The sequence below is a fragment of the Cherax quadricarinatus genome, unplaced genomic scaffold (assembly GCF_038502225.1).
Source record: "Cherax quadricarinatus isolate ZL_2023a unplaced genomic scaffold, ASM3850222v1 Contig5, whole genome shotgun sequence".
NCBI lineage: Eukaryota > Metazoa > Arthropoda > Malacostraca > Decapoda > Parastacidae > Cherax > Cherax quadricarinatus.
In genome coordinates, this window is record NW_027195031.1 from 271860 (window position 1) to 291772 (window position 19913).

The window sequence follows — 19913 nt, forward strand, 5'->3', positions numbered from 1 at the left end:
TACCCCTAACAACAATATTCAATACATCTATCGAAACAGGGAGATTGCCTGAGGCATGGAAGACAGCAAATGTAGCCCCAATCTTTAAAAAAGGAGACAGACATGATGCACTAAACTACAGACCAGTGTCGCTGACATGTATAGTATGCAAAATCATGGAGAAGATTATCAGGAGAAGAATGGTGGAACACCTAGAAAGGAATGATCTCATCAACAGCAGCCAACATGGTTTCAGGGATGGGAAATCCTGTATCACAAACCTACTGGAGTTCTATGACATGGTGACAGCAGTAAGACAAGAGAGAGAGGGGTGGGTGGATTGCATTTTCATGGACTGCAAGAAGGCGTTTGACACAGTTCCACACAAGAGATTAGTGAAAAAAAACTGGAGGACCAAGCAGGGATAACAGGGAAGGCACTACAATGGATCAGGGAATACTTGTCAGGAAGACAGCAGCGAGTCATGGTACGTGGCGAGGTGTCAGAGTGGGCACCTGTGCCAGCGGGGTCCCACAGGGGTCAGTCCTAGGACCAGTGCTGTTTCTGGTATTTGTGAACGACATGACGGAAGGAATAGACTCAGAAGTGTCCCTGTTTGCAGATGATGAGAAGAATTCATTCGATCGAAGACCAGGCAGAACTACAAAGGGAGCTGGACAGGCTGCAGACCTGGTCCAGCAATTCGCTCCTAGGGGGCCAGAGACTACAAACCTCACTCAAGGAAAAAGATCTTGGGGTGAGTATAACACCAGGCACATCTCCTGAAGCCCACATCAACCAAATAACTGCTGCAACATATGGGCGCCTAGCAAACCTCAGAACAGCATTCCGACATCTTAATAAGGAATCGTTCAGGACCCTGTACACCGTGTACGTTAGGCCCATATTGGAGTATGCGGCACCAGTCTGGAACCCACACCCAGCCAAACACGTAAAGAAACTAGAGAAAGTGCAAAGGTTTGCAACAAGACTAGTCCCAGAGCTAATAGGTATGTCCTACGAGGAGAGGTTAAGGGAAATCAACCTGACGACACTGGAAGACAGGAGAGATAGGGGGGACATGATAGCGACATACAAAATATTGAGAGGAATTGACAAGGTGGACAAAGACAGGACGTTCCAGAGATGGGACACTGCAACAAGGGGGCACAGTTGGAAGTTGAAGACACAGATGAATCACAGGGATGTTAGGAAGTACTTCTTCAGCCACAGAGTAGTCAGGAAGTGGAATAGTTTGGGAAGCGATGTAGTGGAGGCAGGATTCATACATAGCTTTAAGCAGAGGTATGATAAAGCTCACGGTTCAGGGAGAGTGACCTAGTAGCGACCAGTGAAGAGGCGGGGACAGGAGCTTGGACTCGACCCCTGCAACCTCAACTAGGTGAGTACATCTAGGTGAGTACAGAATTGGCTAGACACAAACACACACACACACACACACCTGCAACCACAAATAGGTGAGTACACACACACACAACTGGCTAGACACACACACACACATGCACAACAGGCTAGAGACACACAACTGGCCAGAAGACAAACACACCACTCTTACCAGACAACAAAGAGGTGGTGGTATAAGGGTGACATAAAAGAGTGGAACTATCGTGTGATAATGGCCTCTTAAGAGCCGCGACAACCTGCAGAATGACCCATAAAGGTGACGGGTGTCGACGTGGGGGCTTCTGGGAGCTCTTATTCCTTCTGTTGACCTTCCTGCTTCCCCTCCACCTGGCCCACATCACCTGCTGCCCCCACCACTGCATACCTCCACCACTACCTGCTTCAATCACCACCTGACCCCCACCACCGCCACCTGACAGTCTGGCCAAATATTTATTCCGATCCTATTTTTACTAATGGATTCAAATCGTGAGCAAACAAAGATACGGAGGATTCAGCCTCTCTGGTACGTTATTTATATATTAATAGTAGAGGTACTGGTATTGATCCTTGGGAGACCCCACGCATTACCCATTCCCATCCTGAAGTTTCCGTCATTAATAAACACCCTTTGAAATGTGTTAATATATTTTCTTATCCTTTAGAAAAACATTACCTTTGCAATCTTGCTCGTTACTCTAATTAGTGAACCAATCTTAGTTGAGGTACAATGTTAATTACTCTCCTGCAAAGAGTATGCAAGTTAACCTGGCTGATCATTATCCAGTTTATTCGTGAGTCGGACTTATCTAGCTTAAATCCATGCTGGTTCACTGTAACCAAGTCCCTCCTATCCAGGCGCTCAACCAACCTCTTCCTCATTATCTTTTCCAATACTCTGGTTGGTATACATGTCAGTGATACTGGTCTGTAATTCAGTGCCTGGGGCCTGTTCCCCTGCTTGTATATGGTCTCAATATACATGCAAGAAGACAGTTAAAAGGCAGTGAGTTAGGCAGTGAGTTACAGCATGTGTGTGTGTGTGTGTGTGTGTGTGTGTGTGTGTGTGTGTATAAATTAGAATCAGCTGTGGTACGGAAATCCGGCTTGTAGACCCCATAGAGTATTCCATCTAACCATTTTTTTTTACACAGGGCTTGACAAGTTTAGGTTAAGGATCCCTAGCTTTATTGATAAGCTAAGAGCTGTTACCTACATCAGCTCATTTGAAAGCATTTCTCTCTCTCTCTCTCTCTCTCTCTCTCTCTCTCTCTCTCTCTCTCTCTCTCTCTCTCTCTCTCTCTCTCTCTCTCTCTCTCTCTCTCTCTCTCTCTCTCTCTCACCTTACAATTTTGTAAAGATATGGTGAAAGAAAAGAGGAGTGGAACGGGGTGGGGAAGGAAGGGGAAGAGGAGAGGGAAGAAGTGGGAAGGGAGAAGGGGGAATAGTTCAAAATAATAATAATAATAATAATAATATTTAATAATAATAACTTATTATTATTACTATTATTATTACAAACTACGTTGATGACGAGGACGATCACCACAATGACGGACGATAACTGTTATCATTATTCCCACAGGTGAGCAAGTGGGCCACATATACGCAGTAGGCTCCTACGTCTGGCAGCCGCTTCACACATGCGTCTGGCGGAGGTGTGCAAGTATGTGGTCGTACCGGGAGACGAGTCCGGCAGTGCCTAAGAGTGAACACACATGAACTATGTGTTCAGATGGGCTAGTGTAGCCGAGGTGTGCAGTGGGTGTGTGTCTCATACTCTTACCAACTCTCTCAATGGACCTACTGAGAGATATTTTTTTCTTTGACGACTGACGCAATTTGAAATTGATTTAGAATCGTTTTGATCAGTGGCGTTTAGAAGCTCGATTTTTGGAGAATTCTGGTTGATTGTGCAATAGCAAAGATTTATTATAGTGTTTTAAAAGGAGTTTAATATGGAAAGGCCAGCCAGGATGACATGGCCAGTACTTGATGCAACGTGGCCATTGCTGCCTATATCATGGTCAAAACTTCATTCATTTGGCCAATACTTCGTGCAACATAGCCAAAACTGCCTGCAACTGGCCAATACTGCCTGCATCATGCTCGAAACATGGTCACTACTGCTACCATCGTGGCCAATGCTGCCTGCAACGTGGACGAAACTGCCTGCAACGTGGCTAATGCTGCCTTGAACGTGGCCAGTGCTCATGCAAAACGGCCAATAATCCTGCATTGTGACCAATACTGCCTGCGACGTGGCCATCACTAATGCAACATAATAAGTACTACACGTAACATGGCCAATATTGCTTGCAACTAAGTGAAAACAAAAATACCTGCAGAACAAATATGTTAAATAGGATAACAAACACGTGTGATACCTGTGTTAGTGTTAACACTGGTGTTAGTGTTAATATTGGTGTTAGTACTGGTGTTAATATTAGTGTTAATACTGGTGTTAGTGTTAATATTAGTGTTTCTACTGGTGTTAATGTTGACACTAGTGTTAATAATGGTGTTATTATTGATACTGGTGTTAATGTTGACACTGGTGTTAATAATGGTGTTATTATTGATACTGGTGTTAGTGTTGATACCGGCATTAGTACTTGTGTTAGTGTTAGCGCTGGTGACAGTGTTGATATCAGTCTTAGTACTGGTGTTAGGTTGATATTGGTGTTAGTGCTGACACTGGTGTTACTGCTGACACTGGTGTTAGTGCTGACACTGATGTTACTGCTGACACTGATGTTACTGCTGACACTGATGTTACTGCTGACACTGGTGTTCTGGTGTTAGTGCAGACACTGGTGTTCTGGTGTTAGTGCTGACACTGGTGTTCTGGTGTTAGTGCTGACACTGGTGTTCTGGTGTTACTGCTGACACTGGTGTTCTGATGTTAGTGCTGACACTGTTGTTCAGGTGTAAGTGCTGACACTGGTGTTCTGGTATTAGTGCTGACACTGGTGTTCTGGTGTTAGTGCTGACACTGGTGTTCTGGTGTTAGTGCTGACACTGGTGTTCCAGTATTAGTGCTGACACTAATGTTCTGGTGTTAGTACTGACACTGGTGTTCTGGTGTTAGTGCTGACACTGGTGTTCTGGTGTTAGTGCTGACACTGTTGTTCATATGTTAGTGCTGACACTGGTGTTCTGGTATTAGTGCTGACACTGGTGTTCTGGTATTAGTGCTGACACTGGTGTTCTGGTGTTAGTGCTGACACTGGTGTTCTGGTATTAGTGCTGACACTGGTGTTCTGGTGTTAGTGCTGACACTGGTGTTCTGGTGTTAGTGCTGACACTGGTGTTACTGCTGACACTGTTGTTCTGGTGTTAGTACTGACACTGGTGCTCTAGTGTTAATGTTGATACTAGTGTTAGTGTTAATACTGGTGTTAGTGTCGGTGTTGTTAATGTTAATACTGGTGTTAGTGTGGTGCTGTTAGTGTTAATACTGGAGTTAGTGTCGGTGTTATTAGTGTTAATACTGGTGTTAGTGTCGGTGTTGTTAGTGTTATTACTGGTGTTAGTGTTGGTGCTGTTGTTAATGTTAATATTGGTGTTAGTGTTGGTGCTGTTGTTAGTGTTAATACTGGTGTTAGTGTCGGTGTTGTTAGTGTTAATACTGGTGTTAGTGTTGGTGCTGTTGTTAGTGTTAATACTGGTGTTAGTGTCGGTGTTGTTAGTGTTATTACTGGTGTTGGTGTTAGTGTTAATACTGGTGTTAGTGTTGGTGTGTTGGTGATGTTGTTAGTGTTAATGGTGGTACTGTTGTTAGTGGTGGTGCTGTTGTTAGTGTTACTACTGTTGTTAGTGGTGGTAGTGGAGCTAATATTTGTGCTGCTGGCACGGTTGCTAGTACTAGTATTGTAGTTGTTGGTGCTGGTGTTGCTTATCAAGAAAAGCTGGTGGTACTGGTGCTGGTACTAGTGCTAGCACTGGTGCTACCAGTGGTACTGGTGCTAGCACTGGTGCTGCTACCAGTGGTACTGGTGTTAGCACTGGTGCTGCTACCAGTGGTATTGGTGCTAGCATTGGTGTTACTACCAGTGGTGCTGGTGCTAGTACTGGTGTTGCTACTAGTGGTACTGGTGCTAAGACTGGTGTTGCTACTGGTGGTACTTGTTTCAATTTGTGCTGTGGTTGCTTCTACTAGTGATAGTACTCGTACTGGCGGTGGTACTAGTCCTAATGCTTCTGTAACTGGTAACAGAATTGAACTTTTCTTAGTATTGATGTTAGTATTGGTGCTAGTACTGACATTAGTAATGGTACTAGTACTTGTAATAGTGTTAATACTGGTACTAGTACCGGTGCTAGAACTGGTACAACACTGGTGATAGTACTGGTACTAGTAATGGTGCTAGTACTGGTACTAGTACTAGTAACAATGCTAGTACTGGTACTAGCACCTGTGCTAATACTGGTACTAGTACTGGTGCTAGTATCGGTGCTAGTACTGGTGCTAATACTGGTGCTAGTATTAGTACTAGTGCTGGTGCTAGCATTGGTACTGGTGCTAATATTGGTACTGGTGCTAGCATTGGTACTGGTGCTAGTACTGGTACTAGTACTGGTGCTAGTATTGGTACTGGTGCTAGTACTGGTACTAGTACTGGTGATAGTATTGGTACTGGTGCTAGTATTGGTACTGGTACTAGTACTGATGCTAGAATTGGTATTGGTGCTAGTACTTGTGCTAGAATTGCTACTGGTGCTAGTATTGGTACTGGTCTAGTATTGGTACTGGTGCTAGTATTGGTACTGGTGCTAGTATTGGTACTGGTACTAGTATTGGTGCTAGAATTGGTACTGGTGCTAGCATTGGTACTGGTGCTAGTATTGGTACTGGTGCTAGTATTGGTACTGGTACTAGTATTGGTGCTAGAATTGGTACTGGTGCTAGTACTGGTGCTAGCATTGGTACTGGTGCTAGTATTGGTACTGGTGCTAGTATTGGTACCGGTGCTAGTATTGGTACTGGTGCTAGTATTGGTATTGGTGCTAGTATTGGTACTGGTGCTAGTATTGGCACTGGTGCTAGTATTGGTACTGGTGCTAGTATTGGTACTGGTGCTAGTATTGGTGCTAGTATTGGTACTGGTGCTGGTATTGGTATTGGTGCTAGTATTGGTACTGGTGCTAGTATTGGTACTGGTGCTAGTATTGGTATTGGTGCTAGTATTGGTACTGGTGCTAGTATTGGTATTGGTGCTAGTATTGGTACTGGTGCTAGTATTGGCACTGGTGCTAGTATTGGTACTGGTGCTGGTATTGGTATTGGTGCTAGTATTGGTACTGGTGCTAGTATTGGTACTGGTGCTAGTATTGGTACTGGTGCTAGTATTGGTATTGGTGCTAGTATTGGTACTGGTGCTAGTATTGGCACTGGTGCTAGTATTGGTACTGGTGCTGGTATTGGTATTGGTGCTAGTATTGGTACTGGTGCTAGTACTGGTACTGGTGCTAGTATTGGTACTGGTACTAGTACTGGCACTAGTTCCATAACCTTCTTCTTGGTTCTGTCAATGATTTTTCCTCAAAATTAAAATGCCGCTTTGATTTTCATTTCTTTTTGTTATAAGTGAATTATATGGCAGCCAGAGGGAAAAGAATATAAATTACTTAATAACAAGACAGAGTGAGAATTCTGGTCAAATGAGGTAAACATAGGGGGGGACAGGAGCGTACACGTCGTGTGTGTACACGTGTGCGTGTGTGCGTATGTGGGGGCTGGCTCGATCACTGGCATAAGTGACCCTCATGGTAAGTGCCTCTTGAGGCGCCTTTGTAAGCGCCACTAAGGGAAGTAAAGTGCGCACGTCGAGTGCACTCAGACGAGAGTGCGCGTGTGTGTGTGTGTGTGAGAGTGCGTGCAAGCCACGAGGATTGTACTCAAGGCTTGACCACCACCACCACCACCATCACCATCACCACCACCACCACTTTAGTCATCACCAACACTACCTCCTCTGTCATCACCACCGCCACCTCCGTCATCTCCATCTTCATCAACAATGGCTGCATCTAGTATCAGGTAAGATCAGGTACCTCACCCCTCATCTCCTACGTATCTTCTCTCTTAAAAAAGCTTCGTATCTTCCCTCTTACTAACCCTTCGTGTCTCCCCTCTTACGAACTCGTCGTGTCCCCTCTTACGAATTCTTTGTGTTTCCCCTTTCTCACGAACGCCTCGTGTTTTCCCTTTCATGAACCTTCCATGTTTCCCTCAAGAACCATTCGTGTCTCCCCTCTTACAAATCCTATTTGTATTCGGTACTACGAACGCCTGGTGTTCAGCCACACACATACCACTGACAGCAAGGTTGGGCTGCACATGTTAAGGCACAGTACTCTACAGTACTCTACAGTGCATCAACACTGGCCTTGTCTAAACTCGGAGTAGTGATGATTTTGTTATGGCGTGAAAGGATGCCCTGGGGAGAGGTTGTTGTGTCTACAAGCTGAGAGCTCTCTGCTTGTGACAACTGCTTCCTCTACACACGTGGGCCTTGTAAATACACGGGTATCTGATGACTGAAGAACATATTTCAAGGGTTATTTAAACCCAGGGGAAGGGAAGAGGGTTACTAATTCAGGGTAACAATGGTAAAGCAAGTAGTAAAGTGCGTATCTGTTGCGTCCGCCTCATTCTGCAAGTAACAACTGTCGACCGCCTCTTTGGTACCTATTTACTAATTGGTGAACATGGGTTAGAGGTGCAAGAAGACTTGTACGTACGTCTTGTCGCACCCGGAATCGATCTCGGGTTTCTTCGATTGTATGTTGAAAGGAAGATGTTAAGCTTATGTGGTGGAGATAGTTTTTGAAGTAACACCCGTGAACATTATATTTGTTGAGTGTTGTGGGATGGGTGGTGTAGTCCACACTGGTTGTGAACAGTGGTTGCTGGAGTTATTGCTAGTGTTTGTGGACGAGTTATTATTAGTTGTGGATGTAGATGGAAAGATTCTCTAGAGTGTCTAGGGATTTAGTTAAACACTGTAACACTGGTAGGTAAGACACATAGGCAACAGTTAGGCAACTTTATTCCGAAACGTTTCGCCTACACAGTAGGCTTCTTCAGTCGAATACAGAAAGTAGGCAGGAACAGTAGAGATGTGAAGACGATGTAATCAGTCCATCACCCTTGAAGTCGTAGAATTTGAGGTTGTCAATCCCTCGGCCTGGAGAAGTTCAGTTCCATAGTCAGGAACTATCTGAAGATCAAGCGACAGTGCGGAGAATTAAATAATGTCGGAAGGAGAGGCGCAGAGTAGTAGTAGTAGTAGTAGTAGTGAGAATGTAGCGACTGAGAGGTCAGGTCCCTCTCAGATCCAACAGTTCTCACTTGGAAGGGTTGTCTAAGGCGTTTTCTGTACCAAGATGCCATGTGTTGCAGTGTCTGACAAGATGAACATCAAAATGGTATACAATACCGACAGGTTGGTAGGTAAGACACATAGGCAACAGTTAGGCAACTTTATTCCGAAACGTTTCGCCTACACAGTAGGCTTCTTCAGTCGAATACAGGTGATAGACTGATTACATCGTCTTCACATCTCTACTGTTCCTGCCTTCTTTCTGTATTCGACTGAAGAAGCCTACTGTGTAGGCGAAACGTTTCGGAATAAAGTTGCCTAACTGTTGCCTATGTGTCTTACCTACCAACCTGTCGGTATTGTATACCATTTTGATGTTCACTGTAACACTGGTCAGAAACTGCTGTACCCCGATCCTTGACAAACCAAAGTCGCCTCACATGTATGGCCTCATTATGACTTAACCTATCCTTGACTTAACCTATCCTTGACTTAACCTATCCTTGTGACCTATAACTTTTTAAAGAGGCACGTAAGTTTCCCCGTCTTCTAATAACATGTTTATTTTTCCGCTATAATCTACCTTGTATATAATTACTATCACATTTGCTTTGTCTGTTTCTTAAGGTGAAGTCCAGGATCTTTCCTTAATTCATGGTATAACTTAACAAATCTTTCAGAATAGTTGTGTTGTAGATGTTAGACGTCTACAACACAATTACTACTTACTACTTTAATTTCATCTTACAAAAGATCGTCGTTTTGCAGGTTTTGTTGAGGTGGACAATGTACCTCACTTAAAATAACATTTTCTTCATCTTTGCCTTGAATTTTGACATCTATGGAGTCACATGAGTCTTCATCGTGTTTTTCTAATCTCATTCGCAAGAAGTTCACTCCACCACCTGTTTCGTGAGTGCATCTTTGTTGGAAATACACACACACATCAATTTGTACAAGCATACACACTTGTATTTTTCACTGCCTTACAATATTATGATTGCCCTGATCAGTGTATGTTACATGTAGTGAGGTAGATGGGGCGGGGCTTATGAATACTACGAGACTTTTCTTAGATCATTGAGGTAGATGAGGTTGGGCATTAGGAACACGGGGGATACCTTTCTCGCATCGCGCATGCCCAGACCTCTACAACACAATTGTTAAGTTATACCATGAATTCAAGAAAAATCTTAGACTTCACCTTACGAAACAGACAAAACAAATGTGATAGTAATTATATACAAGGTAGATTATAGTGGAAAAATAAACATGTTATTAAAAGAATGGGGAACTTACGTGTCTCTTATGTTGGTGGACATATTAGTTTAGTTCTTATCTTTTAGTTAATCTCAGCAGTTCATATAACATATACTCTGGTTATTTTATTAATGTAACTTTAGAGCTAAAAAATATATAATTTCCAAAGTATAGATGTTACATCTGTCATCACAAACTTTGACTGACAAGACATTACAGCCGCTGAAAAACTCCGAGTCATCTCACTTCTCTTCCCTCACCTCATGACACCTTCATACAACTCATTGGCTTATGTACACACAATGATTTATTTGAATATAACAGCCAGCTCTGTAAATACAAACTCTGCATGGCCAGGGGACCACCAGCGTCCCCTGTGTTGACCAAACCCTTCTTGAAGGCAATGGATTATTATTATAATCATGAGGGAGAGCTAAACCAGTAGGGATTATACGGCGCCTGTGTAACGGTGGGGCGGGATGGAAAGCATTCAGGCTTAATTCAGAGAACTGGGGCACAGATCCAATTCCCTAGATCAAGAGCCCCTCACCAGCATCAGGGAACCCCCCTTGAGGGGTGAAGGTGCTGAAAACTGGTCTGGTCTGTAACACTGGCACTATTCTTGTTCCTCAAACGTGTCGACCTCTACATCTTCTACAAGAGACTTATCAATACTGGCAAACTTTTCGGTTCGTGATGGAGACCAAATCTGCCAACTTCGTTTTCGAAACACTCAACAGTGATGAACACTTCTCTGTCCACCTAGCTTTAAATTCTAATGCTTTTGAATTAGGATACAAGGGGATTCGAATGCTTCTGAATTCGGAAACTGGGGTATTTGAAATCTTCCGAATACGGATACTGGGGTATTCAAATGCTTCTGGATTCGCTTGAAAATGAGCATCGTCAGTGTGCTGGGGCGAGGCCTCAGCACCGTTGAGACAACCTCATCACCGTTGAGACAGCCTCAACATCGCTGAGACAGCCTTGAGAGACGTCATACATATCTTCAGAAGCAAGTTCTTGTCCTGAGCGACTCTTTGTTTCCTCCCACAATAACCTGATCGTTCACATTACATATGAAGGTTAGAACCTCGTGTAACAGATCCAACTTTGAAAATTAAATTTAGATAGGGATGTCGGTGCTGTGTTGGTTGATACATCACTTTCTGACGGTCAACTCTAAGTTCTCGAAAACTCTGGTAGAAACTCTGGTGCTTATACCAGTCAATGTTGAATGTTTATAGTTTGCAAACTTAGTTTTTAGAGAGGTGTAAATTAATATTTATGAAAGATGCAAATCTAATGTTAAAAAATGTGTTAATTTAGTGTTTTGAGAGACGTAAATCACCAGATTTACAATAGTGTTTATAGAGGTGTAAATCTGCTGAGTAAATCTAATATTTATAGAGGTGTAAAACGTATGTTTATAAAGGTGTAAACTGAATTTTTATAAAGCATAAATTCAACACTAGTATTTATAAGTGTAAACAGTGTTTATATATGTTTTTATTATTATTATTATTATTATCACACTGGCCGATTCCTACCAAGGCAGGGTGGCCCGAAAAAGAAAAACTTTCACCATTATTCACTCCATCACTGTCTTGCCAGAAGGGTGCTTTACACTACAGTTTTTAAACTGCAACATTAACACCCCTCCTTCAGAGTGCAGGCACTGTACTTCCCATCTCCAGGACTCAAGTCCGGCCTGCCGGTTTCCCTGAACCCCTTCATAAATGTTACTTTGCTCACACTCCAACAGCACGTCAAGTATTAAAAACCATTTGTCTCCATTCACTCCTATCAAACACGCTCACGCATGCCTGCTGGAAGTCCAAGCCCCTCGCACACAAAACCTCCTTTACCCCCTCTCTCCAACCTTTCCTAGGCCGACCCCTACCCCGCCTTCCTTCCACTACAGACTGATACGCTCTTGAAGTCATTCTGTTTCGCTCCATTCTCTCTACATGTCCGAACCACCTCAACAACCCTTCCTCAGCCCTCTGGACAACAGTATTGGTAATCCCGCACCTCCTCCTAACTTCCAAACTACGAATTCTCTGCATTATATTCACACCACACATTGCCCTCAGACATGACATCTCCACTGCCTCCAGCCTTCTCCTCGCTGCAACATTCATCACCCATGCTTCACACCCATATAAGAGCGTTGGTAAAACTATACTCTCATACATTCCCCTCTTTGCCTCCAAGGACAAAGTTCTTTGTCTCCACAGACTCCTAAGTGCACCACTCATTCTTTTCCCCTCATCAATTCTATGATTCACCTCATCTTTCATAGACCCATCCGCTGACACGTCCACTCCCAAATATATGAATACATTCACCTCCTCCATACTCTCTCCCTCCAATCTGATATTCAATCTTTCATCACCTAATCTTTTTGTTATCCTCATAACCTTACTCTTTCCTGTATTCACCTTTAATTTTCTTCTTTTGCACACCCTACCAAATTCATCCACCAATCTCTGCAACTTCTCTTCAGAATCTCCCAAGAGCACAGTGTCATCAGCAAAGAGCAGCTGTGACAACTCCCACTTTGTGTGTGATCCTTTATCTTTTAACTCCACCCTCTTGCCAAGACCCTCGCATTTACTTCTCTTACAACCCCATCTATAAATATATTAAACAACCACGGTGACATCACACATCCTTGTCTAAGGCCTACTTTTACAGGGAAATAATTTCCATCTTTCCTACATACTCTAACTTGAGCCTCACTATCCTCGTAAAAACTCTTCACTGCTTTCAGTATCCTACCTCCTACACCATACACTTGCAACATCTGCCACATTGCCCCCCTATCCACCCTGTCATACGCTTTTTCCAAATCCATAAATGCCACAAAGACCTCTTTAGCTTTATCTAAATACTGTTCACTTATATGTTTTACTGTAAACACCTGGTCCACACACCCCCTACCTTTCCTAAAGCCTCCTTGTTCATCTGCTATCCTATTCTCCGTCTTACTCTTAATTCTTTCAATAATAACTCTACCATACACTTTAATAGGTATACTCAGCAGACTTATCCCCCTATAATTTTTGCACTCTCTTTTATCCCCTTTGCCTTTATAAAAAGGAACTATGCATGCTCTCTGCCAATCCCTAGGTACCTTACCCTCTTCCATACATTTATTAAATAATTGCACCAACCACTCCAAAACTATATCCCCACCTGCTTTTAACATTTCTATCTTTATCCCATCAATCCCGGCTGCCTTACCCCCTTTCATTTTACCTACTGCCTCACGAACTTCCCCCACACTCACAACTGGCTCTTCCTCACTCCTACAAGATGTTATTCCTCCTTGCCCTATACACGAAATCACAGCTTCCCTATCTTCATCAACATTTAACAATTCCTCAAAATATTCCCTCCATCTTCCCAATACCTCTAACTCTCCATTTAATAACTCTCCTCTCCTATTTTTAACTGACAAATCAATTTGTTCTCTAGGCTTTCTTAACTTGTTAATCTCACTCCAAAACTTTTTCTTATTTTCAACAAAATTTGTTGATAACATCTCACCCACTCTCTCATTTGCTCTCTTTTTACATTGCTTCACCACTCTCTTAACCTCTCTCTTTTTCTCCATATACTCTTCCCTCCTTGCATCACTTCTACTTTGTAAAAACTTCTCATATGCTAACTTTTTCTCCCTTACTACTCTCTTTATATCACCATTCCACCAATCGCTCATCTTCCCTCCCGCACCCACTTTCCTGTTTATATATGTATAATATATATATAATTATATAAGTATAATAATATATATATATATATATATATATATATATATATATATATATATATATATATATATATATATATATATATATATATATATATATATACTTAGTATCCATTAAACATATGGAAAAAATGCAATAACCAAAGTTGTTTAATTTATTATATCATATATTCTGGATCAGAGGAGCGTGAGGACTTTTAAAAAAAAATGAATTTAAGGTGGTAAGTTTTTGCTTCAGTGCGGATCAAGTTCACAAGAGTAATGTAAAAAATAATGTGAAGAAGTTCTATAATCCAGCCTCACACGAGCAACTTCCTGGTAACACCGGCTCGGTCCATACTCTATTATTATATATATATATATATATATATATATATATATATATATATATATATATATATATATATATATATATATATATATATATATATATATATATATATATATATATAATGTCGTGCCGAATAGGAAAAACCTGCGATTTTAGAATAATTTCACAAAAATCATTCTGAACCTAACGAAAAAAATATATTTCATTGTGTTTGTTTATTATTAAATTACTGTAAACTTATCAAAAATATATTTAGTTGGATTAGGCTAAATTAAATTGGGCTTGTTATAATAAGGTTAGGTAAATTTTCTAAGGTTCTTTTGGTACATAATTATTAATTTTTACAATAACATAAATGAAAAAATACACCTTTATACGTATAAGGAGCTGAGATATACAAGAACAAAATCCTAACACAAAAATTGTTTTTTGAAGCAGTTTGTGACAGAACCTACAAGGGGAAATAACCTGCTTGACTTAGTTCTGGCAAACAATGAATCCCTTGTTAATAATTTAGAAATTTCAGAGGAACTGGGTGCTAGAGACCACAAATCAATTACATTTAGCATTGAATGGAAGTACGATAGTAGCGATAACTCAGTAACAGTCCCAGATTTTCGCTTAGCAGATTACGATGGGCTTAGAGAACACTTATCATCTGTTGACTGGGGTAACGAAGTGAGCTATCAATATGACAGTTTTCTGAACACTATACATGCTGCTCAAAGAACGTTTATCCCTTATAAAGAAATTAGATCAAATAGAAATGACCCAAAAAGGATGAATAATAGGCTCAAATATCTACTAGGGCATAAGAAAGGAATTTATAGGCGTATCAAAAGAGGTGAGGGTCATCTTATGAATCAGTATATTGATATTAAGAGGGACATTAAAAAGGGGATAAGAAAAGCTAAAAGGAACTATGAAATTAAAGTTGCTAGGGATTCTAAAACTAACCCAAAAAGTTTTTTCCAGGTCTATAGAACAAAAGTTAGAGATAAGATAGGTCCCCTTAAAAATAACTATGGGCACCTTACTGACAAAGAGAATGAAATGTGCTCGATTTTTAATTATTTTCTCTCAGTTTTTACACAGGAAGACACTAACAATATTCCAGTAATTAATTTTTATAGTGGGCTAGAAGAAGATAAATTATGTAACATCACAGTCACTAGTGAAATGGTTGTGAAGCAGATAGACAGACTGAAGCAAAATAAGTCGCCGGGTCCTGATGAGGTTTTTTCAAGTGTTCTTAAGGAATGCAAAATGGAACTCTGTGAACCATTAACTAATATTTTTAATTTATCTCTTCAAACAGGTGTAGTGTCTGATATGTGGAAGATGGCTAATGTAATTCCTATTTTTAAAACAGGGGACAAGTCGTTACCGTCAAATTACCGCCCAATAAGCCTGACCTCAATTGTAGGCAAATTACTAGAGTCAATTATAGCTGAGATTATAAGAAGCCATCTCGATAAGCATAGCTTGATTAATGATACTCAGCATGGATTCACAAGAGGCCGGTCTTGTCTAACTAATTTATTAACTTTCTTCAGTAAAGCTTTTGAGGCTGTTGACCACGATAAAGAATTTGATATTATTTACTTAGATTTTAGTAAGGCTTTTGATAGAGTTCCGCACCATAGACTGTTAAAGAAAGTGGCAGCTCATGGCATTGGGGGAAAAGTGCTCTCGTGGATCGAGTCATGGCTCACTGACAGGAAGCAGAGTGTCCATAAATGGGGTTAAATCCGAGTGGGGATCTGTAACAAGTGGCGTTCCACAGGGATCAGTCTTGGGCCCGTTGTTGTTTATAATATATATCAATGATCTTGATGAGGGAATTACTAGTGATATGAGCAAATTCGTCGATGACACAAAGATAGGTAGGATAATTGATTCAAACGTAGATGTTATGGAACTTCAGGAGGATTTAAACAAACTCTATTCTTGGTCAGAAAAGTGGCACATGCAGTTCAATGTAGATAAATGCAAGGTTCTGAAGCTTGGGAGTGCCCATAACCCTAGTACTTATAAGTTAAATGATGTAGAGCTTAGCCATAGAGATTGCGAAAAGGACTTGGGGGTTATGGTGAGTAGCAACCTTAAACCAAGACAGCAATGCCTAAGCGTACGTAATAAGGCAAATAGATTACTGGGATTTATATCAAGAAGTGTAAGCAACAGAAGTCCAGAGGTCATACTGCAGCTTTATACATCATTAGTAAGGCCTCACCTAGATTATGCAGCTCAGTTCTGGTCTCCATATTACAGAATGGACATAAATTCGTTAGAAAACATTCAGCGTAGGATGACTAAATTAATACATAGCATTAGAAATCTTCCTTATGAAGAAAGATTGAAGACTCTTAAGTTACATTCACTTGTTAGACGAAGAATGAGGGGAGACTTGATCGAAGTGTATAAGTGGAAGATAGGTATTAATAAAGGGGATATTAATAAGGTCTTGAGGATGTCTCTCCAAGAGAGAACCCGCAGTAACGGATTTAAATTAGATAAGTTCAGATTTAGAAAGGAAATAGGGAAGTATTGGTTTGGAAATAGGGTAGTTGATGAGTGGAACAGTCTACCTAGTTGGGTTATTGAGGCTGGGACTTTGGGTAGTTTCAAATTTAGGTTGGATAAGTATATGAGTGGGAGGGGTTGGATTTGAGTGGGACTTTCACATCAGAGCTTATTTCTTGGGTGGCATTGAAAATTGGGTTGGGCAAATGTTTTGTTAGTGGGATGAATTGTAAAGGACCTGCCTAGTATGGGCCAACAGGCCTCCTGCAGTGTTCCTCCTTTCTTATGTAAAAATATTTCCAATCTTAAAATAAAAACAATATGGAAGTGTACATCAAAATAAATATTTGTTGATAATATTATTTAGGACTTCGAGAATATTGGAAGAGATGATTAGGAGAGACATGATCACGACGTACAAGATACTCACAGGAACTGACAGGGCGAAGAAAGACACGGGAAAATGATGAATGCTGAAAGCAAAGATGAGTGGCAGGAATATTAGGAAGTATATTGTTATTACCAGGAGAGCGAAGAAGAGCTGAGTAGACCTGAAAACCAATTCTGTACACAGTTTTAAGAGTAGGTACGATGAAGTTGAAAAGGCTGTAGTAGTAGTAGTAATGTAATGCTGGGCAACGACGCTTGAGACTCGACCCCCGTGAATAAAAATAGGAAAGAGTCCAAATACACACGAGCGCGCACACGCGCACACGCGCAAACGCACACACGCACACACACACACACACACACACACACACACACACACACACACACACACACACACACACACATACACTCACACACACACATACACACACAAATTGGGTGGTTCACAAAGAAAAGGAATCGGCCTCTCAAAGTAATTTTCAAGGCAGAATCAACCCGAACCATGATCCTGCAGGAGAAAGCACGGCTGAGAGGCAAGCAGGAGTTCCGGAGTGTGTACCTCGACCGAGACAGAACACAGGACGAAAGGAAGACAATGAAAGAGAGAGTTCAAAAACGAAAGGAGAAATGGGAGGAAATGAAAAAGGAGAGCAGAATAACCCAGGATCAAATGGAAGGACAAGCGCACCCCCCAGAAACACCTGCAGAAGGACTCCAGCCACGACACCCCCAAGGCAACTGAACAATCCAAACCAACCATCACACACCGATCCCTCTGTTTCCACCCCCCGCACCAGAGTTACAGTATTAGAACAGAAGTTGAAGGTTTGGTACACAAATGCAGATGGATTAACGAATAAACATGAGGAATGGCAAGAAAGAATCAATGAGAAGTCCCCAGACATCATAGCAGTTACAGAAACAAAACTCATAGAGACAATAACAGATGCAATCTTCCCACCAGGATACCAGATCATGAGGAAAGATAGAAGGGGCAGGGGGGGAGGAGGGGTTGCTCTGCTCGTAAAAAACAGATGGAAATTCGAGAAAATGGAAGGAATAGATGAGACGGGAGAAAGAGACTACATAGCAGGTACACTTCAGTCTGGGGAACACAAAGTGGTCATTGCAGTGATGTATAATCCACCACAGAACTGCAGGAGGCCAAGAGAGGAATATGAAGAGAGCAACAGAGCAATGGTGGACACACTTGCTGAGGTGGCAAGAAGAGCTCACTCCAGCAGAGCAAAGTTGCTGGTTATGGAGGATTTCAACCACAGGGAGATTGACTGGGAAAACCTGGAGCCACATGGGGGTCCCGAAACATGGAAAGCCAGGATGTTGGACGTGGTGCTGGAAAACCTCATGCACCAACATGTTAAGGACACTACCAGAGTGAGAGGGGAGGATGAACCAGCAAGATTGGACCTTGTGTTCACCCTGGGCAGCTCAGACATTGAGGACATCAAGTATGAGAGTCCCCTAGGAGCTAGCGACCACGTGGTTCTATGCTTTGAATACATAGTAGAGCTGCAAGTGGAGAGAATAACAGGAGTAGAATGGGAAAAGCCTGACTATAAAAGAGGGGACTACATAGGGTTGAAGAACTTCCTGCGGGAGGTCCAGTGGGACAGAGAACTGGCAGGAAAGCCAGTAAATGAAATGATGGAATATGTAGCAACAAAATGCAAGGAGGCAGTGGAAAGGTTCATTCCCAAGGGCAACAGTAACAACGGGAAGACCAGAACAAGCCCCTGGTTTACCCGACGGTGTAAAGAAGGCAAAAACAAAGTGCAATAGAGAATGGAAAAAATACAGAAGGCAGAGAACACACGAAAATAGGGAGATCAGTCGCAGAGCCAGGAATGAGTACGCACAGGTAAGGAGGGAGGCCCAGCGACAGTATGAAAATGACATAGCATCGAGAATCAAGACTGACCCGAAACTGTTGTATAGCCACATCAGGAGGAAGACAACAGTCAAAGACCAGGTGATCAGATTAAGGACAGAAGGTGGAGAACTCACAAGAAATGATCAGGAGGTATGTGAGGAGCTGAACAGGAGATTTAAGGAAGTTTATACAGTAGAGACAGGAAGGGCTGTGGAAAGACAGCACAGAAGGGAACATCAAGAGGGAATATACCAACAAGTGTTGGATGACATACGAACAACTGAGGAGGAGGTGAAGAAGCTCTTAAGTGACCTTGACACCTCAAAGGCGATGGGACCGGACATCTCCCCATGGGTCCTTAGAGAAGGAGCAGAGATGCTGTGCGTGCCTCTAACCACAATCTTCAACACATCCCTTGAAACTGGGCAACTACCTGAGAAATGGAAGACAGCTAATGTAGTCCCCATATTTAAGAAAGGAAACAGAAACGAGGCACTAAACTACAGACCTGTGTCTCTGACATGTATTGTGTGGAAAGTCATGGAGAAGATTATCAGGAGGAGAGTGGTCGAACACCTGGAAAGGAACAAGATTATAAATGAAAACCAGCATGGGTTCATGGAAGGCAAATCTTGTATCACAAACCTCCTGGAGTTTTATGACAAGGTAACAGAAGTAAGACACGAGAGAGAGGGGTGGGTAGATTGCATTTTCCTAGACTGCAGGAAGGCTTTTGACACAGTTCCCCACAAGAGATTAGTGCAGATGCTGGAGGATCAGGCGCATGTAAAAGGGAGGGCACTGCAATGGATAAGGGAATACCTGACAGGGAGGCAGCAACGAGTCATGGTACGTGAAGAGGTATCACAGTGGGCGCCTGTTACGAGCGGGGTCCCACAGGGGTCAGTTCTAGGACCAGTGCTATTTTTGATATATGTGAACGACATGATGGAAGGAATAGACTCTGAAGTGTCCCTGTTCGCAGATGACGTGAAGTTGATGAGAAGAATTAAATCGGACGAGGAT

The 19913-nt window shown here is 42.1% G+C and overlaps 1 protein-coding gene across 3 annotated transcripts in view; it reads left to right on the forward strand.

The window, feature by feature from the left end:
- Positions 1–3054: 3054 nt before the first annotated feature.
- LOC128693506 (thrombospondin type-1 domain-containing protein 4) overlaps positions 3055–19913 on the forward strand; it is a 624956-nt gene continuing 608097 nt past the window's right edge. The window contains exons 1-2 of one of the 3 annotated variants that reach the window (XM_070079710.1): positions 3055–3148; positions 6975–7426. In XM_070079710.1, coding sequence (XP_069935811.1) covers positions 7407–7426 — 20 coding nt within the window. In that variant the 5' untranslated portion in view covers positions 3055–3148; positions 6975–7406. The remainder of the gene's footprint in view (positions 3149–6974; positions 7427–19913) is intronic. The other 2 variants (XM_070079712.1, XM_070079711.1) reach the window with 2 other exon arrangements.